Raw genomic sequence first — 24,104 nt, 5'->3', positions numbered from 1 at the left:
CCTGTGGAGCCCACATTGATGGTGGAGGGGTCAGGAATTTATAAGTGACATTACCAGTGCTCAATTGGCAATCACTGAGCACGCACCGACCGGAAACCAGGTCCTGTGCGAGAACTTGTGGATTCCAGGATGAGTGAGGGGAAGACCCCACTCTTTGAGGGAGGGGACTTGTGAACAGTAATTGTGATCTGATATGACAGGTGCCATGACAGAGGATGAGCCAAGCCCCATCGACACTGAGGGAAGACAGGAGCCAGGCTGGTGAGGCCGCAGACAGCTGGCTGGCAAGCCCAGGGCATCTGTGCTTCTCTTTTAAGGGCTCACAGACCCACACCACAGTAGTTCATTCTGGACTCCAGCTGGGTTTTCTCAGGGCCACTGGTCTCCAGCTCAGCTCTATCCCCGCTCCAGGATCTCATGGCACCTCCCCAGTGTTCACAAGCCACAAAAGTGTACACTCACCCCGCAGACAGTAAACCCGTCCGTGCTCCCCAGCCCCCAGGAGAACATCTCCAACTCTTACTCTGCATTCAAGGCCCTGCCCACATCTGGGACCCCATGCCCCACTGCTCTTCCCTCCAGGGCCACAGCAAGTGACATTTGATTTCCCTAACATCCTGAGGCATTCCTTGCACATGCCATTCTCTGAGTCCAAGTGCCCTCCCCTCCCCTACCACATACTTGAATTCCTATTCAGCCTTCAAAGCCCCAGACAGAGCCACCTCTGTGGTGGGAGGCATCTTTGCACCACCTTACCAACAGAGCTAATCAGTCCTCCTCCAGGGCTAAGCTCACATCTGACACACGCTGTAATACATGCTCACGTCAGCTTTCCCTCCTAAACCACAGATTCTTGGAGGGAGGGCCAAACTCAGGGCTGGCCCACAGGAGATGTTCAAAAGAAAAACGTCCATTGAATTAACTGACAAGAATTCCCAGTGCTTCTCAGAATCCTGACAGGCGTTTCTTTCAATTCAGAAACCTCAAGCAAGCGGGCACTCTCTGACAATCTCCTTACTCATCTGAGGCTTCTGTTTCCTCTTATCAAAGTTGGGTCCACCCCTTTCAGTTCTAAGTCAGTCTCCATGACAGTGAAGAGGAACTTAGAGTTCTAAGCTGATCTCTCATGAGTCCTCCATGCTCACACCTTCAGTAAGTCACTGGTTCTCCTGCCCAGGTTGGCAGTGGATGGATCAGTCCTGCCCCTGCCCTGTGACCCCAACTCTGTGAGTATGACAGCCGCCACACTCCAGTGTTTAGGGGCTTCCTTTCCTGCGCTGTCCTCCTCACTGCTCCCTGCCTCCCTCAGAGCTGCCTTGGAGGGATAATTATACCATGATGATGGTGCTCATGCTCAGCTGCTTCAGTCATATCTGACTCTTTTCAACCCCATGGACTGTAACCTTCCAGGCTCCTGTGTCCATGGGATTCTCCAGGCAAGAATACCGGAGTGGACTGCCATGTTCTCCTCCAGGGGATGGTGGTAACAGTCAATTTTATTGAGCATCTGCTAGATGCTCGGCACTGTGTGCTTTGATGTTTACTTAAGACTCACGGCCACCCTACAGGATGCTACTGTACCCATTTGACAGAATAGTAAACTGAGGACACTGCTCTGTCTCTACTCCAGGAGGGGCTTCTACCATGACCACAGAGTCATGGACACACTGTAGTTCTTGGCGATTTCAATCAGCTATCTCTCCACCAGGATTTGGGGTGGGCCCTCCACACTCCGTTTGTGCAGTAGCCCATTATTCATAGTTCCAATCTGGTTGGTCCTAGATAACTTGCACATTCCTTGCTAGAGAGGGCTCTAGATCAAGCTCACAAGCAGCTGACCTGAGACTTCAGGCTGGGCTTCTGACACCTCCCTACTCCATCTACCTGCTTCTCCAGGCTGTATCCCACCTCCTGCACAGGGCTGGTCCCCAGACTTCCATCCGCTTGCCGCCCTGAGAGCATCCCTTGGACTTTGGTGCCTCAGCCCAGGTGGGACTCAGGAGCAGGTTTCAGGACAGGGCAGACGCATATGGGGCAACCCCCGTCCCCTGGCCTCTGCCTGGACGCTTTGCTGTGGGGCCAGTGCTGCTATTAGGCACAGGGAGGTACTCTCACACACATTAGCTCGTCTACTCATGACAAGCCTATGAGACATTACTATTATTCCCATTTCACAGATGAGAAAATGGAGGCACAGAGTGGTTAAGCCACTAGGCCAACATGATACAGCAAGGAAGTAGTGGAGCCTAGATCTGAACCTGGGCAGTCTAGCCTCGGAGCCTATGCAAGTTCTTATCCTCTGTCCTGCTGTTCCCAGCAGAGCATCTGGCATCAAGTTTTTGCTGAACAAACAATTTCCCATGGAGGTCCAACTCTAGGGTTTCTTGGGGGCAATGGGAGGAATCTGCAGGGCTTGGCTGTCAGGCCAAATATCTGCCCTCTGAATACTCAGCTCAGGCCAATGTTCTCAGAGGGGCGAAGCTGTGGCTTGTGTCCCCTAGAGACCTGTGTGGGACATGCCGTGACCTGCTCCCGTCTGCCACCTCTGCTGGCAAGAGCTTCAGGGCAGGTGGTGCTGACCCAGGACAATCTCTCAAGATCACTTCAGCTCAGGGCTAAATAGCAGAGGTCAGACAGTGTGGAGCCCACGCTCCCAACAGGCACCTGCTTCGCAAGGCTAGTGAGTCTGGATTTCCCCAGTTTCTCAACTCTGGCCATCAGTCATGGTCTCCAACTGTCTCCAGAATATTCTATCTATCCCACAAGCCAGGCCTCTAGCAGAACCAGATGAGAATTCCCCACTTCCAGATAGCAAGAAAAGGGTTTTCATGTAACCACATGTATACAATGACTATATGTATGTGCATATGTGCATAACTACAACACAAGTTTAATGAAAAAATATTTACCTTTACTCTTTGCAAGGGCTTCCCTGGTGGCTCAGACGGTAAAGAATCCGCCTGCAATGTGGGAGACCTGGGTTCAATCCCTGGGTTGGGAAGATCCCCTGGAGAAGGAAACGGCTACCCACTCCAGTATTTTTGCCTGGAGAAACCTCATGGGCAGATGAGCCTGGTGGGGTACAGCCCATGGGGTCTTAAAGAGTCAGACATGACTGAGAAACTAAGCACTGTAATGTTTTCTGTTTACAGAAACTCCTGTGATGTTTTCTGCTTTCTTCTCTGTTCTTTCTCTTCTCATACCACTTTATTAACAACAAAAGATTCTGATCATGCCTGGGATTGCCTGGGATTCCTTTTCAGAAAAAAAACATACCTTTATAAATATGTTCCAAGTATTGCATGGGACATATTTATACTAAAATTTTTCATTGTTTATCTGAAATTCAAGTTTAACTGGGTATCCTGTATTTTTATTTGCTAAATCTGGCATCCCTAGTTATATGCTACTAAACAGAGTTTGAATCCCTGAAGGATAAAAAAAACACTGCTTATGGACCAGAGGGACTTTGTCTTCAGGGGTTTGAAAACCTGAACTGGAACACAAAATGTTGTGTTAGGGTGGAAATTTATTTAAGGGATGAGTCTGTGGTGCTTAGTACTGTCTCGGGGAATCTGTCAGCCTTGTGAGGATAAACCAATATCAAGTGAGGAAATGGGGCTCAGAAAGTATCATGCTGTGATGATACATGGGCTCCCCCCCACTGTACAGATGGAGAAACTGAGGCTTGGAGCTGCCCTCTCCCTGGCAGGCGGGGCTCTGAGCCCAGGCAATGATGTCAGGGCCATATCAGCATTTTCCACCACTCTGCTCTGTTGCCCCCCAAAATTCAGTTTCCCTTCAGGGGTCCCGCCCCCAAGAGCCTCTCTCTAGCCTTTCTCTTTCCCTGAGCTTGCCACACTGCTGGCTCTCACTTTCCATCCGCACTGACAAGGCTGCCAACTCCAGACTCTGCCCCCCAAATTGCCTCCTAGCCCCAGTTATTCTCCATCCATCACCTGTGGCTTCCAGCACTCAGTAATAGCTGAAATCATCCTACTGACATACTTACTGGCCACTCAGTGCAATGGGATGTAAATTCCACATGGGCAGAGTCTTTGATTGTTCTGCTTGCCCAGGATCCCCAGTGCTTGGCCCATAGCAGCTTCTCCATTAGCCTTTGGTGTGGAATATTTTCCATTTTACTGATGAGACTATTTGAAATGCAAAGCCTCAGTTGCCCAGAGTTGACTCCTATGTGCTAGGCTTTCCTAAGGAGCCTTCCATGTGGATTAATTCACGGGGACCTTATCATCCCCATTTTACAGATGAGGAAACTGAGGCCCAGGAAGGTTAAGGGTCATGTGCAAGGTTACACAGGTGCTAAGCGGCGGAGCTGGGAATGTCCAGTCTGAATTTAGAGCCCGTGACATTAACGCCAGGCTGAATCGTGTCTGTGCTACCCTAGGGATGTGCTACCCTGATTTGATCAGCAAGGCCTGAACCAAGCACAAGCATGACCACGCACATCAGCCCGCCTCCTAGTAGGAAGAGCACGTACGTATACGGAACCACCACCCAGGGCCAAGCGTAAGCTTGTTTCCCCAGAGTGGGAGGAAGCAGGTGGAGCATCTTGGCCAGGCCTCAAGGTGTAGGGGGCACAGGAGGGGAGCCTGAGAACTGGAGAGGCACCACAGGCAGGGCGGAGGCTGGGAGGTACCCCAGTAGAGGGTGGAAGGCTCCTGGTAAGACTGGCTTTCCCGACAGCCTGCTCCGCATAGCCGGCGGCCACAGGAAGGATATCTGCAGAACGAGGATTTTATGGACGCAAGGGCCTTACTTTTCTTGTGGGTGTAGAACTTGTCCTCAGAACTGTCCTTGGACTTCTTAATGATCAGTTTCCCAGACTCGACATCGACCTTGAGCTGCAGTTTCTGAGGAATCCCCAGAGATTCTGCCTTCACCTGTGGAAAGAAGGAAGAGGAGGGAAGGGGAAGAAGAGGTGCTGGTCATCCCTTCTCGGTGCTTTCTCAGCACCACCCACGAGCCCCTTGTCCATGTGACTGGGCGGCCCTTGGCCATGTGTCCCTCCCGTGTGGGATCTCTGGCTTCTATTTCTGAGCCTCCTTTGCCCCAGGGGGAGTTTTTGCTGGCAGCTCCTGAGAATCGCTAAAATGTGGAAGGAGCCCAGCTTCTCTGCTGTGTGCACATCAGCTGTTCTGCCAAAGGGTTTGGTGGAGGAGACGGATGAGCTACTAGAAGATGCTTTATTCGCTGATTAATCTGACAACACTCAGAAATCTGATGAGTCACCTCCTTCCAGAGGATTTTAGTAATAGACTGAAGCTCCCAGGCCCTCTTACAACCAATATATGAAATTTACTGATAACAATTAGGAAGAAGACAATTGTCTAGGCACTCAGAATATGGACATGTATCTTCTTTTTTCCCTTTCAACTATAAGCAGTATCTCTTGGCTCTGTACATTTTGTTTTTATTTTATTATTATTATTTTTGCCATGAGGTATGTGGATCTGGGCTTCCCTAGTAGCTCAGACAGTAAAGAATCTGCCTGCAATGCAGGAGACCTGGGTTCAATCCTTGGGTCAGGAAGATCCTCTGGAGAAGGGAATGGCAACCCACTTCAGTATTCTTGCCTGGAGAATCCCATGGATGGAGGACCCTGGAGGGCTTCCAGTCCATGGGGTCCCAAAGAGTCTGACAGCACTAAGCAGACATGCGTACACACACATGTGGAATCTTAGCTCCCCAACCAGAGGTGGAAGCCTCACCCCTGTAGTATAAGCACAGAATCTTAACCACTGGACCACCGGGGAAGTCCCAGCAATACATCTTAATACAAAATTTTCATCAGGGCTCAGAAGGACATGGGGGTGGGCACCCCATCCTGTTTGGAATGTGGAACCAGTGCAGGCCAAGACGCTCCACAGTGTCAGGGGAATACAAGAAAAGCACATTTTTGAGCCTGGAGATTCTAACTCGGTCCCTTCCAAAGAAATCATAGGAATCCCCTCTCTCCCGCTAACCCCCACCTCGAGGCACTATTTTGCAGCCTATTCAGGGGGCCGCCTGTTTGATGACACTCACTGCCCCCACTTGGAGAAGGATGAAGTTTTGGTGTCTTGGGTCAATGAGAAGCTCTTCCCATGGGATCCTCCCCATGAAGAACGCTCCACAGAGTCACCGAGACACCCATCCTAACATTTCTTCATCTTTCCAGGGAGTCGGTTCTCCTGACTTCCAATCTCAGTCAGCCATCGGGCTTCCTGCTGAGCCCAGAGCCCTCCTTCCACTGGGACCAGAAGGCCGGACAAACCCCGTGGAGCACAAGTCCATGGACACGAACCTCAAAGGTGACTGGTGGGATGAGTGATCGCCGGTGGGGAGACTCCGGACCCTCATGCAGCAAGGCCTTGACCTGTGGGCGGAAACGCACGAGGCTTCAGGTTGGGAGGCGATGAGAAGTCAGCTCGGGCTGGGACAGGGTCACAGGGACACCTGGGCATTCTCCGAGGGAAGAGGGGACCACAGAGAAGCCCAGGGAAGCGGCAGGACTCCCCCCAACACACACCTTATCTTCAATAGAGGACAGGAGACTTGTCAGTTGGCTGAGCTTGGCCACCATGTTGATGGGACTGGCCTCACCAGGTACCTGGGATGCGAGAAAAAGAGCAGGTAAGGATGGGCTGCTCAGGGCCAGCTGTGAGAGGCGTCAGGCTGAGCCTAAAAACACACTTCCAGAGCATCTCTGGGCTGAGGGACAGGCTAGGGGAGGAAATTCTGGGGTCAGAGGTTACGAGGTCATGCCAAACGTGTTCCCAAATGGCTGGATTGTACATCCTTGCTGAAGCAGGTACTGTCAGATGAGCCTGCGTGTTTTTGTTAAAGAGGCAGCAATCATTTGGTACCTTTCACCAAAATGAGTTGAACCAGGAAACAAAAACAGGATTACCCTGAAATTATTTTTAGGTTCCAATTTTAGGCTTCATCCTGATTTCCCCACCAACAACCCCACAAGCAGGATTACCGTCCCTCTTTGCAGGTAAGGAAATCAGGGATATGATATGTACAGTCATCTCAGAATTATCATGACCTAAAAGCATGCCTTCCTTTTCTGTTCCCTCGAAATCTGCTGCTCTCCCAGGGCTTCTCACCGCCTCTACTCGGTTACAGAAACAAAACTCAAGGTCTGTCCTGGATCACAGCATTTCCACCCTCCTACGTGTACTGCATCTACTGGCACCTCTGCTGGGCTTCCAAAACACAGCCAGGCCCTGCTCCAAACCCCCTCACCCGCCACCAGGAGAAAACAATGGTCTAAACACTTCAGGACTTGGTGTGACCACCTCCTGAGCCCCAGCCACACCCCTCCAACCTTCTGATCTGCCCATGGCCCGGAACCACACTTCCTGAGGAATCCTAGAAACATAAATGTCACCAGGGGAGGCCACTTCCTTGCCATTCAGGTCTCAGAGTCACAAAGAGGTCTTCCCTGACCACCCGCGCCAGACGTCTCTGCTAGATCTCCATCATATTGATTATCTGTCTGTGGTCTGTTTCTCCTGCTAGCACGTAACCTCCGTGAGGACTGGGGCCAGGAGAAGTGTGTCCAGCGCTGCGACCTGGGGGCTTGGCCAGAGAAGATGCTCAGTGAAGTTGTTCAATGCGTGTGTGAGGCTCAGAGAGCTGACGTTACATGTCCGAAGTCACACAGCTAGTAAAGGCACAGCAGGACGTGAAACCATGTCTTCCTGGCACCAAGTCCACAGTCTCGAGCATTTATTCACAGAAGAAATCTTTACAAAGCCTCGATTCTGTGCCAGACAGGGTGCCAAGGTGCTGGAGGTATAGAGCTGAAAGGACACCATCCCCACCCTCCAGAAGGATGAGAAAACCAGACTGGACTATTCCAAACACTAAGCAGGGTAGAATGAGGGTGATCACCAACTAGGTGCTGCCCCACTACCACCACCCACCCCCCAACAAGTCAGCCAGGTCACACAGACTCTGACCTCAATTTCCCCTGGAGAGGGGAATGGCTACCCACTCCCATATTCTTGCCCAGAGAATCCCATGGACAGAGGAGCCTGGAGGGTTATAGTCCCTAGGGTCACAAAGAATCAGACACGACTGAGCAACTAACACTTTCACTTTTTTCCATTGACCACTGTATCTTTAAAAACTATTGTTATTTATTTATTTGGCTGCACCAGGTATTATTTGCGGTACGTGGGATCTTTAGTTGCAGCCCGCGGGATATTTTAGTGGCAGCATGAGAACGCTTAGTTGCGGCAGGCGGGACCTAGTTCCCTGACCAGGGATTGACATTGGGAATAGCACTGCAGAGTCTTAGCCACTGACTACCAGGGAAGTCCCCCACCAGCGACTTCAGTGCATTCCTTCTGCCATCACTGATCGCCATCATTTCTAACCATCAGCAGCGCGGCCACTATAGCCACCCCCCACCACAACCATCACCACCATCATCACGGCAGTCAATATTTGTCAAAACTTTCTGTAATTCTTTTTGGTTTGGCCCTTGCTCCTTGATAAAGCTCCCCATCAGTCTACAGTGATTATTGATCAAGGGAAGGGCTTGCTGGAGTGGAGCTGAGATGCAGGTAAGGATGGAGCAGGAGAGTAGGTGGGACAGTACAGGATCCCTTGTTTTAGGGAGATCTCTTGTTTTTCTCAAAAAGAATCAAGAAGATAAGCAGATTCAAGCCCCCTCCTCCTCCGCCAGACACTCTGGATCTTCACCCTTGTCGTCACCTGGTGGTAAGATGGTATCTTTCCCATTATCTCTTGCAATCTGTGTCTTTTGGGGCAAAGATGTACAAAGTGAAAATAAAGCTACCAATAAAGTGGAGTCAGTTCTTGGAACAAAAGGTATTAAAGAAAGCTGGAGTTTTGCCTGTACAACCTTGTTAGGTAGAAGAATGCACAACAGTATGTGAACTGTGAACTTCCAGATGTTCAAGCTGGATTTAGAAAAGGCAGGGGAACCAGAGATCAAATTGCCAACATCCACTGGATCATTGAAAAAGCAAGAGCATTCCAGAAAAACATCTACTTCTGCTTTATTGACTATGCCAAAGCCTTTGACTGTGTGGATCACAACAAACTGAAAAATTCTTCAAGAGATGGGAATACCTGACCACCTGACCTGCCTCTTGAGAAATCTGTATGCAGGTCAAGAAGCAACAGTTAGAACTTGACATGGAACAACTGACTGGTTCCAAATCGGGAAAGGAGTACATCAAGGGTGTATATTGTCACCCTGCTTATTTAACTTACATGCAGAGTGCATCATGTGAAGTGCTGGGCTAGATGAAGCACAAGCTGGAATCAAGATTGCCGGGAGAAATATCAATAATCTCAGATATGCAGATGACACCACCCTTATGGCAGAAATAGAACTAAAGAGCCTCTTGATGAAAGTAAAAGAGGACAGTGAAAAAGTTGGCTTAAGGCTCTACATTCAGAAAACTAAGATCATGACATCCGGTCCCATCACTTCATGGCAAATAGATGGGGAAACAATGGAAACAGTGATAGACCCTATTTTGGGGGGCTCCAAAATCACTGCAGATGGTGACTGCAGCCATGAAATTAAAAGACGCTTGCTCCTTGGAAGAAAAGCTATGACCATCCTAGACAACATATTAACAAGCAGAGACATTACTTTGCCAACAAAGGTCTGTCTAGTCAAAGCTATGGTTTTTCCAGTAGTCATGTATGGATGTGAGAGTTGGACTATAAAGAAAGCTGAGCGCCACAGAATTGATGCTTTTGAACTGTGGTGTTGGAGGAAACTCTTGAGAGTCCCTTGATCTGCAAGGAGATCCAACCAGCCCATCCTAAAGGAAATCAGTCCTGAATATTCATTGGAGGGACTGATATTGAAGCTGAAACTCCAATACTTTGGACACCTGATGCAAAGAGCCGACTCATTGGAAAAGACCCTGATGCTGGGAAAGATTGAAGGCAGGAGGAGAAGGGGACGACAGGATGAGATGGTTGAATAGCATCACTGACTCGATGGACATGAGTTTGAGCAAGCTCCAGGAGTTGGTGATGGACAGGGAAGCTTGGTGTGCTGCGGTTCATGAGGTCGCAAAGAGCTGGACACAACTGAGTGACTGAACTGAACTGAATGCACATGACCGTGAGATGGTGGGCATGCTCTGCCTGGCATGTTTAAGATATATGCGCTCATCTACACTTCTCATCTATTGACTCTTCCAGTCCTTGGTTTTCAGATGGGGACACTGAGTCAGAGTGGTGAGTCAGTTGTCCAAAGTCACACTGTTGGTGTTGACCTGAGATTTGGGTCACTGGGTCTCAACTGGTGGAGCTCTTGACCTCTGGGGACATCTGATAAGGCCTGGAACATTTTGGGGTTGTCAAAACTGGGGGATGCTAAGGATATCTAGTGGGCAGAGGCCAGGAAGTGTTAACATGCTACACTGTACAGAACAGTCCCCCATGACAGAAAATGCTCCAGCTCCAAATGTCACTAGCGTTGAGGCTGAGGTCAAAATTCACAACTCAGCCTCAATGTGGGCAAACTGATCTGAGTGCCACCTGTGGCTTTACAGAAGCTGACCCATTATTTCACTGTGCTTTTCAGCTGAACTTCAGAAGATGTGGGCTCCAAGGTTAGCAACTCTCCATTCTCACGTAGGGCAGACCCAGGGCTCTCCCCAAACCTCACATTTTGCTAATGCTGCACTTTGCACCTCCCAGCAGTTTCTCAGATACCCTCCATGCAGGGGTCCCCATCCTGTCTCGCCGACCTAAGGGAAAGGGCCTTGTGCTGGTAAGAGGCTGCCACCTCCAGATGTGCCACCCAGGCAGTTTCACTTACTCCCTCACATAACCCTGCAGTGGCAGATAGAACTATGCCCATTTCACAGATGAGGAAAGCGAAGGTGGGGGCATAGTCATCTATTGAACTTGGATGTTTCTGATGTACAGCTCAGGGTTCTTTCCTATACCCCGGGCGGCCTCCGAACTCCCTTTTCCATTTGTGAAATTTCTGAAGGCATCAACACAGTCTCTGGTTTTTCAAGTCAGGGTCTCAGACAGGAGGGTGGCAACCAGAACCCTTTCTCTACATCCTGACGTCACCCCCATCCTGTCGCCACTCCAACCTGCCACCGAATGCAAACGCGGTGGCCGTGACACGCAGGGCAGCACGCTGGGGCATGACTGCTCTCAGATTATCTGGAAGCTTCTCCCTCTTCTAATTGACTTCAAAGGTTTGGGTGTGTGTTGTTATAGTCAAACTATTTAAATTTTAGTGTCTGGTAGGGCTCCTGTTTTGTCAAGATTCGCTTTTACTTTCCCGGAAACGAGCACATCCTTCACTTGAGGTACATTTTGCTTGCCTTTTTTTTCCCCTGATGAATTTTTAAGTTGTACAAACAGAATACAAAAACATTTTCTCAGTAAAAAAAAAAACTCCAAAAAACCATCTGGGCAAACGTGACCCAGGTCGCTTCGACTCCATTCCATTCCCTCCTTGTGGTGACCAGAGGAGCTTTTTGGGGATAAACACGCCTGGTACAGTTTCCATGTGTAGACTTACACCCTAGTTTGCTTTTTCCACCCGACAGTATACCTTGAAGATCTTTCTACATCCATGCATCCACCTTAGTTCAGAATTCTGCATCCTACTTCTTGCTTTTAGAGACAAAGCTACAATAAACACCTTTGCCAACTGTGCAAATGTGTAGACCCTAAGGCAGCTGCCTACAGGTAACTGGCTTGCTTGCAAGATGCTGAGCATTTAACATTTTCATGCAAATGGCTAAACTGCATTTCAAAAACCCATCTGCACTCACAACTGTGAGCGATGAACCCATGAGTCCTGACCTCTGTGTTGGAGCCAAGTCCTGACTTCACCAATCAAATTTGCCCATCGGAGAGGCAAGCAGAGCTTTGCAGCTCATTTTTGGCTACTAATGAGGTGTTACTAACATCTCTTCAAGGGTATCCTGGCAATTCCCAGTCCCTCTTCAGTAAAACAGCCTTTTAAAATCCTCTCCCCATTTAAAAATTTTGGTTGCTTTTACTTAATCATGGGTGGTAGGGTTTGCCTTTTAAACATGTTAATTCTGTTTTTAGCTTTGCTGGGGACACTTTCTGTGACACAGGCAACTTGGCAGGTCTTGGCTCCCAGTGTGTGTGTGTGTGTGTATGTCTGTGTGTCTCAGGGGGCCCACCTTCACCTGCTCTTCCTGGGGTAAGAGGCGGGACCAAACCATTAGGCACCTCCAGTTTTTGTCAGTTTCTGATGAGAAAAGGAGCTGCCTTGTCTCCTTTATTCAACACTAATAAGGAGTTTTGCTGGCAGTTCCTCAAATCAAAATTCAGCGGGGGCGGGAGGCATAAACCTGACTGAGGGGCAGGATCCTGAAGTTCCTTCGCCCTAGAGGTGGGGTTCCAGCAAAGTCCCTGGGACATGGATTTCCTATTCTCCCCACCTCCCCCCAACTACCCCCCCAGGCCCCTCCCACACCTGTTTCATCAGCTCCCAACGTCTTTACCTGAGGCCGTGGACGCAGGCCGGGGGAGAGCTGCTGGTCAAACAGCCTCTGCAGAGATTCCAGGGTAGGGAGGGCCCGGATGACTTCGCTGGGGGCGGGGGACAGGGTGAAGGGCAAGCGTTAGTGAGGACCAGCCCAGCATCGCGCACGGGCTCCAGCTGGACACGCGGGGTGCCCACACCCACTCTGGCAGAGGCAGAGATCCTTCGCAGAAGGGCAAGCCCAGGCAAAGATCCAGGCCTGCCAGAGCCCCCCCACTCCTGCCTGTCCCCCACCAGTCCCGCACTGGAGCCGTGATGCAGAAATCTGATTCACCTCTGTTTAGACACACTCAGCTGCGTAAGCCTGTAGAAACTCTGAATCGAGCAACCCAAAACGACTTAGAAATAATTCAGTAATCCATGGTCCCCAACTTGAGTGTTTATAAGAATCACACCCTCTCTGAGTGTTAAAAATACAAATGTCTGGGCCCCAACCTGATTTGGTCTGGAATCTGCATTTTAATTTTGTGCCCCAGGGGCTTCTGGTGGGGGCAGTCTGTGCTTTCTGGTTCAAATCCCCTCCTAGCAGCTGAGGTGGACGCCCCAGGGAGGTCTGTCATTGTCTGACTCGCTGACAATACCAAGACTTGATTGATTCTCTGTTCCCATCTCATCTTCTATTTTCCCATTGCTTTGGACGGGGTGAGCAGACAATTTTGAGTTCTATTTTTCATCTGTTATTTCATCAAAAACTGTTCATGTTTTTTATACATTTAACATTCTTAGTGGCTTCCAAATATTCTATCAAGTAAATGTGCCAAAATCAATTGCTAGATATTTGGGTTATTTTGAGATTTTGGTAACTATAAGTAAAGGCTGCTGTGAACAGCTTTGTTCATATCGCTTTATTTTTCAACTTAAAAAATTCTTTTTAATTGGAGGATAATTGCTTTACAATATTGTGTTGGTTTCTGCTACATATCAACATGGACTAGGCATCAGTATGTGTGTGTCCCCTCCCTCCTGAACCTCCCTCCCACCTCCCACCCCATCCCACCCCTCTAGGTTGTCACAGAGCCCTGGATTTGAGCTCCCTGTGTCACACAGCGAATTTCCACGGGCTATCTAATTTTACATGCAGTGACGTATGTTTCCCTGCTGCTCTCTCCTTCCGCCCCCCGCCTCCTTCCCTCACTGTGCCCACAAGTCTCTTCCTCATGTCTGCATCTCCACTGCTGCCCCGCAGATAGGTTCGTCAGTACCAGCTTTCCAGATTCCATACACATGTGTTCATGTTTGTCTTTCTCTTTCTGACTTACTTCACTCTGTACAATAGGCTCTGGGTTTATCCACCTTATTAGACCTGAGTCAAAGGGGTTCCTTTTTGTGGCTGAGTAATAGTCCACTGTGTATATGTACCAAAACTTCTTTATCCCTTCATCTGTCGATGAACACCCAGGGTGCTTCCATGTCCTAGCTCTTTCTTCTTTACTTATTTTCAATTACAGTTTCAAGGCAACCAGAGATGATGGCTCTTGATCAATATTGCTAAGCCCTTGAGTGATGGTGGCTTTGGGCACTATTCCAGCCTGCTCATCATCTGTGCTATCTGAATTCTGTAGTTCTCTACTCTCTCTCTTTCAGTGGACATAACAGTGCATTTCAATACTGATGGATTGATTTGCATATCTTCAACTTCTAATGTCTAAGTGTTTTTCTGTGTGGTTGGTTTTTACTGTATTTCTCTCCCTAGAAATTTCATGTCCATTGTCGGTCTTCTGGTGGGAATTTTGTTGCTATTTTTGGAATTTTGTTGCTATTTTTATACATTGGCATAAACTACTTATTGCCTTGATTTTTATTTAATCTATGTGTTGTGGGTTTCCCCCCCCCCATTCTGTTGTTTTCATCCTAGGTAGGCTAGATTTTATTATAAAATGCTTTATAGCTTTTTATTGCTCTATTTTTCATCTTTTCTTTGGAAATTTTTTGGCTTACCTTAGTTAAAAATTTGTCATTGGTATTTACTTGTGAGTAATTAGTTGCTCATTTAAATCAGTTTCTCACTCTTTTAAAAGCTATGTTATAAACAAGGTTTTGGAGGGTTGTTGTCATATCTCTTTAATTCCTTACTTCATATGAAATTTTTAAAAAAATACGTGGTGGAAATAAGTTCACCTTTTTCCGTATTGCTATTCATTGTCACTCAACTGCACTTGCTCTTTTTTTTCCACAGTTCTTTTGAACTAGTTCCTTGCACAAGCTCATCTCAAATATGATAGAATTTCTTGCCAGAATCTGTACCACTCATTCAACAAAAACTCTGGAGCTCCTCATGTACTAGACAATGCCATGTTCACACGCTGACACATCTCTCTGTTGCAAGGATGGTGTTGCAGTCTACTGACTTTGATCGGTCATCCTGGGGACTCCTCTGGGAGCCAAGGACGGGGTGGGGGCAGGTAACTGGCCCAGGGAAAAAGGGGGAAGAGCTGGGCAGACAGGGTTCTTGGTTTCTATCCCACCTCCACCAGAGCTGCTCAGTTCACATGATGGTATTCCCTTTAAACTATCACTTCATTAAAGAATTCTAGGCCAAAAAAAAATTCTAAAGCACTAATTCGGAACGTGTTTTAACATCAAACAGATCTCCCTCACTGTTCTCCTTTTTAAAAATGGCATTTTAAAAACACGCAAGTACATATACACAAACTGAATCTTTAGAATTTTCTGAGAATAATGCTGTTATTCTCTGTATTTCCAAATACTCTCTGTATTTCTCTGTATTGGGTAAAATTTTGAGAAATCTGGCTTTCAGATGTGTCTGGAGATGTTGGTTAGGGTCAGAATGACCAATGACACAGAAGGACTTGAGTTGAAAGACTTGAGCACTGACATTACAATACAGAAAGGATTTGTCCAAGGAAGTTACCATCAGCAGGGTCTCTGAGACTCAGTTTCAGGTCACCAGCTCAAGGGAAGATGAGGAGTAAAGATTGGGCCCACCTTGGTCTCTGAAAGTGAAAGTCACTCAGTCGTGTCTGATTCTTTGCGACCCCAAGGACTATACAGTCCATGGAATCCTCCAGGCCAGAATACTGGAGTGGGCAGCCTTTCCCTTCTCCAGGGGATCTTCCCAACCCAGGGATCAAACCCAGGTCTCCTGCATTGCAGGCGGATTCTTTACCAGCTGAGCTACCAGGGAAGCCCCCTTGGTCTCAGAGAGATGGTCAGTTTCCCCAAGATTCCCATTCAGTTTCCAGCTAGAACATCCAACGTTCTCTCAGTCCAGATCTGCAGACTCAGAAAGAGTGTTCTGATCCTTCGTTGTTTTCTTAATTTTTTCTTCTCCAATTTTTTGCTTCTTTTTGCTTTAGCAAAAATTTCTCATGCAGTTTCTTTTTCTTTTGTTAAAATGTTTAATGGAACCTTTTTAATGTTTGCCTGTCAAGTGTAATTGGTTTTATATTTGACACATATTGCATTGTTAAGGAAGTATCCCTCTATTCCTTTTTAAAAAGTGATTTTTAAAAATTAGAAATTACTTTTATCAGGTCTATTAGGACACCTATGCAAATGATTTCTTTATTTTTAACCTACTGCATTGGAAGGACTGATGCTGAGGCTGAAACTCCAATACTTTGGCCACCTCATGCGAAGAGTTGACTCATTGGAAAAGACCCTGATGCTGGGAGGGATTGGGGGCAGGAGGAGAAGGGGACGACAGAGGATGAGATGGCTGGATGGCATCACTGACTCGATGCACATGAGTTTGGGTGAACTCCGGAAGTTGGTGATGGACAGGGAGGCCTGGGGTGCTGCGATTCATGGGGTCGCAAAGAGTTGGACACGACTGAGCGACTGAACTGAACTGAACCTACTGCTAAATTACAATGTTTTATTTTGATTCGCTTTTGGAATGATTTCTTAGATAAAGCCTACATTTTTCATACCACTAAATTATATTTGCTAGAATATTACTGACATGTTATATACTTACATTAATAAGTGAAACTGGATATAGTTTATTATTTTAGGCTATTATCTTGATTAGGTTTCTGGTTTGGAATTCTACTTTTCTTGAATATTGAATTAGGTGATTTTTGTCATTCCCGAATAATTTATAAATTATGGTTATTATTCCTTGTTTAAAGTTCAAAGTAGAGCATGCACAGTAATTTTTATGTTTCATATTTCACATTAAATATTTATTACATTTAATTATAATTTGAAGATTTGCAGCTATGTTATTGTATTCTTTATGACTTGTAAATCTTTAATGCAAATTATTAAATCTCCTACATTTCTAATTTTAAAAATGTCCTTGACTTTTTTCTTAATTTATTATTTTTTTAAATTATTTCCTCCTTGTTCTTTTACTTTCCACTTGTTGTTACTATTCATTCACTTAACAGAGATTTCTTAAAGACCTCGTTTGGTTCACTACTGTATCTCTAGCCCTTGGAACAGTATCTGGCTCTTGGTAGCGTGTGTCAATTCGGTGGGATCTGACTCTTTGCGACCCTATCGACCGTAGCCCGCCAGGCTCCTCTGTCCATGGGATTCTCCAAGCATGAACACTGGAGTAGGTTGCCATGCTCTCCTCCAGGGGATCTTACCAACCCAGGAATCGAATCCAAGTCTCTATGTCTCCTGCATTGGCAGGTGAGTTCTTTACCACTAGCGCCGCCTGGGAAGCCCTGGCTCATAGTTGGCACACATTCAATCTTTACTGACAAATATTGAACAGATTACTGTTTCCAGTACTTTGCTTGACTGTGGCAGTATCTATGCAATCAGGATGTGGCCCATGATGCCTTCAGGAGACTAGAGCCTGGATTAAGTTTGTGTGTTTCACTTATCATTCTACCCCCACCCCGTTTCTGTAACAGAGCATTTAAATCTTTGGCTTTTCCTCCAAGTAGTGTTTTGGCTGCAAACACTCTGTACATCAGAACTTTCTGATATACAGAGCTTCTCTGTATATCAGAACTTTCTGATATACAGAGCTTCTCTGTATATCAGAACTTTCTGATATACAGAGGCTTGATTCCTCTGGGTTCCCAAACCTCTGCCAGGCAGGCTATCATTGCATGAAGTGCCTTCCTTAATTCAACTGTGATTTAGGAGATGGTCTAAAAGCACCCAGATGGTTGTGGCTAGTTTTGTTATCTCTATTTTCATCATCATTCTGTGTTCTGGGAACACAGAATGGACACTTCTGTTTTGGGTGTATTCATATCCAGCTGCTCAGTAGGCTGCTGGGTTCTTATTTTTAGGATCACCAGCACACTAACATTTCTGGAAAAAAAATTCTTGGAAACTTTTTGAAGGGAAGGCATGTGATTAGTACATTTTTACCAATTTTTTTAAATCGGCGAAGACTCCTTAGGCTTTTGAAGGATATCTATGTTGAGTTAATCCCAAGGAGAAATCAGTAGTCTTCTTGGAGATGCTGCTTCAGCATTTTTATCATGTCATCAAAGAGTTTGAAAAATATTAAGTATCGTAATTTTGAAAAGTAATGGTGCTATTCGTAATTACTTTCTGAATTCATCTTTGCTAGTGGCTTGCTGCTGCTGCTGCTGCTAAGTCGCTTCAGTCGTGTCCGACTCTGTTCGATCCCATAGACGGCAGCCCACCAGGCTCCCCGGTCCCTGGGATTCTCCAGGCAAGAACACTGGAGTGGGTTGCCATTTCCTCCTCCAGTGCATGAAAGTGAAAAGTGAAAGTGAAGTCACTCAGCCATGTCCGACTCTTCGAGACCCCATGGACTGCAGCCCACCAGGCTCCTCCGTCCATGGGATTTTCCAGGCAAGAGTACTGGAGTGGGGTGCCATTGCTAGTGGCTTAGAAGATTGTAAAAAGAGGTTACAGTACTCCTGTTTGGTTGTTCTGTGACTGGATCATTATAAGGCTTCTCAATACCTGGATTTAGCTCCTTTATAAGCCTGAAAACTTTTTTTTAAAAATATATTTAGTTATCAGATAAGCATCATTTTTTCCCTGCTTCTTAGAGAGCCTGCCCTACCAGCTATAAGTTGAATCCCTATGCCCTCTTTCCAAAGACTATTGTTTTTTTAACCACACATTCTTTGCAGGGGCTTATCTAGTCCTCCCTTGTTATATATGTGTGTGTGTGTGTGTGTGTGTGTGTGTGTGTGTGTGTCTGTATATGCTTCCCTGACACTGCTCTGTTTTGTGATTTGTTTTATAAATTTGCTTTGAGAACTGTGGATTTATTTTATGGCCTCCAAAGAAGCAGTTATAATGATGATGAGGTATTTTTGTCTGGTTGGTTGGTTTCTTTATTAAAATCCTTACTTAACTGATAAAACACCCTCTCCCACACTTTGACCTGTTATTTTAAAATCCTACTTATGATTCTTCTTGTTTCTCCATTTCAGGAGTTATCAAGCATTTCCAGACTCTGGAGACTTAACTTTTTGCTCTCTTTCTCTGCAGAAGTTTCTGTCTGGTTCCAGATGATCTAACTTAGAGTTACGAATCTCCCTAGGGCCTTTGTGTTGCGGAGGCTCTTTCAGTTGCAGGCAATGGCATCGCAATGACATTTTTGTGGGGGAGGCTCTTGCACTGTTTCTCGCTCCTTAGTTCTCTGTGACCTTCCCATCCTCACCCCGGTGTCTGTGTTGGGCCGGGTGGTCTGAGCAGACAGACCTGCTACCTGAGGCTCCATCCTCAACCCCTGGTTCCAGGTCCTTCTCCTCCACCCACCTCAGTATCTGCCCCTGCCCTCTTCCCCTCCGCGTGCACTCCCCGCTGTGAGGACCTACCCCAGGTGTTTCCCAGCTTCAAGTGCCCACTGCATGCCGATGACTCCCAGATGTATATACCCTTACCCCTGAGGTCTCCTGGGATCTAACTTCTAGAACTAAGTCCTTGATTGATTGATGTCTAACAGCGCCTCAAGCCAATGGCAGTTCAGACAAAGATGATCCTCCTCAACCCTTTCCTCCTTGACTTTCCCCATCTGAGTAACCGCATCACCCACCACTCAGCTTCTTGCACCAAAAATCTAGGGATGACCCTTGATTGGCCTTCCCCTGACCCTACATCCATCTGCCAGCTCCACCAATCCACTCCCGCCCAGAGCACACCAGCTCTCAGCGCCCACATTTTCCCAACCATTAGGTCATTTAACTAATATCTATCAGCTGTTCCTGTATGCCAGGCACTGTCCAAACCCAGGACTCGGCAGAATGCAAAGCAAATCCCTGCCTCCTCTGACTTCCTTTCTTGTGGGCCAGCCTTACATCACAGCAGCTCCCAGCTGTCTGCTGCTTTCGGTCTGCCTACTAAGATCCAGTCTCCAAAGCCCTGACTCAGATTACAGCACCATGCTGAAAATCTCCACCTGGCCTTGGGAGGCCTGGTGATGTGGTTCCTGCCAGTGTTGCCAGATAGCACACGGGTTGTTGTTTAGTCGCTCAGTCGTGTCTGACTCTTTGCGACCGCATGGACGGAAGCCCTCCAGACTCCTCTGTCCATGGGATTTCCCAGGCAAGAATACTGGAATGGGTTGCTATTTCTTCCTCCAGGGGATATTCTCCAATCAGGGATTGAACCTGCATCTCTTGTGTCTCCTGCATTGGCAGATGGATTCTCACCATAGTGCCACCTGGTTCCTCAGATTTTCTAAAATTCCATCCCTAATTGCATCTCCAAGCCTGACTATCACTTTGCTCATGAAGCGAAGACAAACAAATGGAGGTACAGGATTTAGAACATCACAGTGTCTCTGCTTCTAACTCAAAGTTAACTCTCCAGTAAATAAAGGAGTGGAAACCTAGAGAGCTAGCCGAGTTCAGGAAGCTGCTGGCACCACAAAGGTGAGGTGACCTAGATTCTAGGAAAGCCCAGGGAGCACAGCAGTGTTGGGCAAAGGTGCTGAATGGCTACATGAAGCTTATGGAGACACTGAAAGGTACAGCTCCTCCTGGACAAGGAAGCAGCAAAGGACAGGATCTCCACTGGAGCAGAAATACAAGCTTGCTACCAGCCATCATGAAATCGTGCTTCTTAAAAAGGAAGTGCCATGTGTGTGTGTGTGTTTCCTAGTAATAAACAATTTATAACAACAGCATCATATGGAGAAATAGCTTTCCGTGGAAATCTACAAAAATGATGGCTCTGGGTCCAAAGGCTGAAACTGCATTAGTTGAAAGCCAATTCATTGAACTGAAACCTGACTGGGCAATTTGATGAGTGCTCAATTTGTCAAAGAAATTATTTGCTGAATTTACCAAATGTACTGACTGTGCTTTTAAAAGCCTTTTAAAAGGAAGGTCCAATTTGATTACTGATGATGAAAGATTCTTTTTTGCATATTAACTAAGTGAAGATAGATAGGGCACCAGAGAAATTGACAAAAGAATTTTGAAACTGATGTTTATGTAATAAAACACAAAGTAGAGGCTGATAAAACCTCACCCCCATGAAATGCTATTTTTCCAACCAAAATGCTGACCTTTCATTTGCCATGGGATTGTTTTGGGTCTTTGTAATTTCTTTCAGATGCTTTAAAATGTTATTGTCCATTTTTTCAAGTATTTAAAGTAATTTTTTGGTCAGTTCTTCAGATAGCATATCAGCCTTAATTTTGTTCCCAATAATTAAGAAATTTTTGTTTTTTCAGTTGCTAATTTGTGTCTGACTCTTTGACCCCCATGGATGGCAGCATGCCAGGCTTCCCTGTCCTCCCCTGTTAATTTTAATGGTAATGAAATTAAAACACGGAAAGGAATTGGAATTTTTACCAATCGATCCTTCAGTGAATTCACTTGCAGAACACTGGCATTTTGGCCAATCGGCTCACTTTAAAAACCTGCCACCACTGCAATCTTGGGCCATCGCCACCCACACACTAAAGGGCTGACTTTAATTTATCTCCCCTTGGTGACCTTATGTGCTTATCAAATGTGCTGGCTGCAGCAAGAAGGACAAGAAGCAGCAAAAGCCTTAACCCCCGCATCCTGAGCAAGTGTGGAAGGGCTGGCAGTGTACTTCCGCCCACCCTTCCCATGGCAACTGGCCTCAAATTAACTTTCTTTCTTTTTTTTTAAACGCAGCCACCACCAAGTTCAAATACCATGAAAACAAAACCTCCAGCAACCACAGATTTCTAAGTCCTACCGACTGCTCAATTATCCCAAGTGACAGCTGAGCCAAGTTCGGGGATCACCCTAATGAGCTGGTTCCTGGTCTGCTGTCCGCCCCCCTCCCACCCCCACTGGACAGCCATTACCCATAGAGCTCTTTGCAGAGGAGCGCGGTCAGTTTCTTCAAGTGAGGGAGACTGCTGGAGCCCGACTTGACAAAATCAGAGTCCAGGGAGAGCTGAGTGCTTAAATAATCTTGGATGGCTTTCAGATGCTCTTCTGGAATCCTGAGGGGAAAAAAGTAGAAATGACAACATGTTTTTTCTGTTCCTTTAGCCATAGACACCAACAGTAACAGGTAGAAGAAGAACTCTGTATTCTCAGAGCCTGCAGCTGAGACACACCAACAGGAGAACCGTTTCCTGCACCTGGACAGGCTCCCTGGGTCTCAGTGAAGGGATGGAGAACAGGTCAGACAAGCATAAAGGGCCCATATGCAGGCTCCCTCTTAACCCACCCATAAAGGCTTTTCTGGTACGTGGAAGGGAGCCATACTCTACTGGCTGGGGATAGGAATCTTTATCCTTTGACAAGGAGACAGAAGAGCTCTGAAAATGTACAGAGGACTTGCTTTCCTGCTTCACCTATTCCTAAAGACAGAATCTAAGGGCTGAGGGATGCTCTAGTCTAGAGAAGGCAAATAGCTCCAGCTCACAGACCAACTCCCAAGTTCATGGCCAAAGGCCACTTGGAGCTCTGTGTCAAGGAGGTTCCCGGTCATCTGAGGCTCTGAGGGGAGTCTCTGTGATGAGTGATGGGGCTGGGGGTATGGTAGTGTGACAGCCTAGGTGCTGGGCCTTCACAGCTCCAACCCCTGCTCCCAGTCTGCTCCAGTCCCTTTCAGCTTCTGGATGAAGCACATGGGCCTGAGTCAGGACCCATCCTTGCACAGGACAGCCCAGCAGAGGCAGAGCCCAGGCCTCATTGCACCAGGGCCACCCCCGAGGCTCATCACACCTCTACATTCCATCTCCCAGTACTGGTTTTTTTTCTGGATAATTTTTAAAAATTGAATTTTTGTTCCTATAATAATGAACATTGTAATCACAGCAAGTATGCCCTGAACATACCATACTAGTCACTCTGTTTACCATGTTATGTTCATTTTCCTTTTTAAAAAAAAATTTATATATTTATCTGACTATGCCAGGTCTTAGTTGCAGCACTCGGGATCTTTACTTTTGGCATGTGGGTTCTTAGGTGCAGTATGTGGGATCTAGTTCCCTGACCAGGGATCGAACCCGGGCCCTCTGCATTGGTAGCACATAGTCTTAGCCACTGGAGCACCAGGGAAGGCCCTCATTTTCTCCTTTAATCCTCAAATCAATGTTATGAGGCAGATATTACTATTATTCCTATTCCACAACCAAGGAAATGGAGTGGGGTGGGGGAGGGGCTTAAGGACGTCGATTTACATGTATGAAAAAATTCATACAAGCCTTAAATAGCTGTGCTCCAGCCTTGACATGCAATCAAGGTGAGACTAGAGGTTATAGGTTTTTTTTTTTTTTCTGTAGGATCCTGAAAAGAATGAAAGGTTGTTGCTCTTAAGATTGAAAAGATGTGGATTAGCCATTTTGACTTATTTAAGTTAGTAACTATTCACATACCAGTCTTCATAATATTTAAGTTTAACCTATACTCATTCTGAGTCTTGATCCAGTTTCTGCCTCAGTCTGGTTTACTAAAAAGGACAAATCTCTCCTACAGCATTAAGACTTTAACAGTTTTCATGCCTGTTGACTTGTAACTTTGAGATCCTCAGAATTTGCTTTAGGAAGTTATGTCTGTTAAAACTCTTGTCAAAAAGTGTTGACATAAAGATGTAGACTCTGTTTATCAGAGAAAGTTGATTTTACTCAGTAGTCGGGCTTCCCTCATAGCCCAGTTGGTAAAGAATCTGCCTGCAGTGCAGGAGACCTGAGTTAGATTCCTGGGTCAGGAAGATCCCCTGGAGAAGGAAATGGCAACCCACTCCAGTATTCTTGCCTGGAGAATCCCATGGACAGAGGAGCCTGGCAGGCTACAGTCCATGGGGTCACAAGAGTCGGACACGACTTAGTGACTAAACCACAAACCAAACCTTGTATTAACTATGATCTAACTGATTAGATCGAATTAGCTTGCACAAAAGACTGTGTAGTTTGTCTTATAATTAAGAATAATCTAAAGGCAGTCCTCTGTGTACAAAAGTATTTATTTCACAAGCAACATAGATTAACTTGCAACCACAAGGCAGAATCTTAGTTTTTCGTGCCCAGAAGAGAACTGAGGGCAGGCCCCATGGTCCCTCCTGTGTGTTCCACCTGCACACACCCATCTCTAAGCAGAAGTTTTAGGGAAGTTCCAAGGCTGTCTGTTAACTGAGAAGTTACACCAAAGAGGGCTTCCTAGCTGGTTCAGTGGTAAAGAATCTGCCTGCAATGCAG

General features: G+C 46.6%; 1 protein-coding gene across 1 annotated transcript in view; it reads right to left on the bottom strand.

The window, feature by feature from the left end:
* Window positions 1-24,104, bottom strand: part of INPP5D (inositol polyphosphate-5-phosphatase D) — a 137,753-nt gene that overhangs the window by 51,287 nt on the left and 62,362 nt on the right. Inside the window, exons 5-9 of the mRNA XM_027537946.1 lie at window positions 21,762-21,902; window positions 12,516-12,603; window positions 6,533-6,613; window positions 6,308-6,379; window positions 4,781-4,904 (exon numbers count right to left, since the gene is read on the bottom strand). Coding sequence (XP_027393747.1) covers window positions 4,781-4,904; window positions 6,308-6,379; window positions 6,533-6,613; window positions 12,516-12,603; window positions 21,762-21,902 — 506 coding nt within the window. The remainder of the gene's footprint in view (window positions 1-4,780; window positions 4,905-6,307; window positions 6,380-6,532; window positions 6,614-12,515; window positions 12,604-21,761; window positions 21,903-24,104) is intronic.

Source organism: Bos indicus x Bos taurus, chromosome 3, assembly GCF_003369695.1.
Source record: "Bos indicus x Bos taurus breed Angus x Brahman F1 hybrid chromosome 3, Bos_hybrid_MaternalHap_v2.0, whole genome shotgun sequence".
In the NCBI taxonomy this organism is placed as follows: domain Eukaryota; kingdom Metazoa; phylum Chordata; class Mammalia; order Artiodactyla; family Bovidae; genus Bos; species Bos indicus x Bos taurus.
Note: the sequence above shows the minus strand (reverse complement) of the source record. Positions and strands in the feature narration are given on the sequence as shown.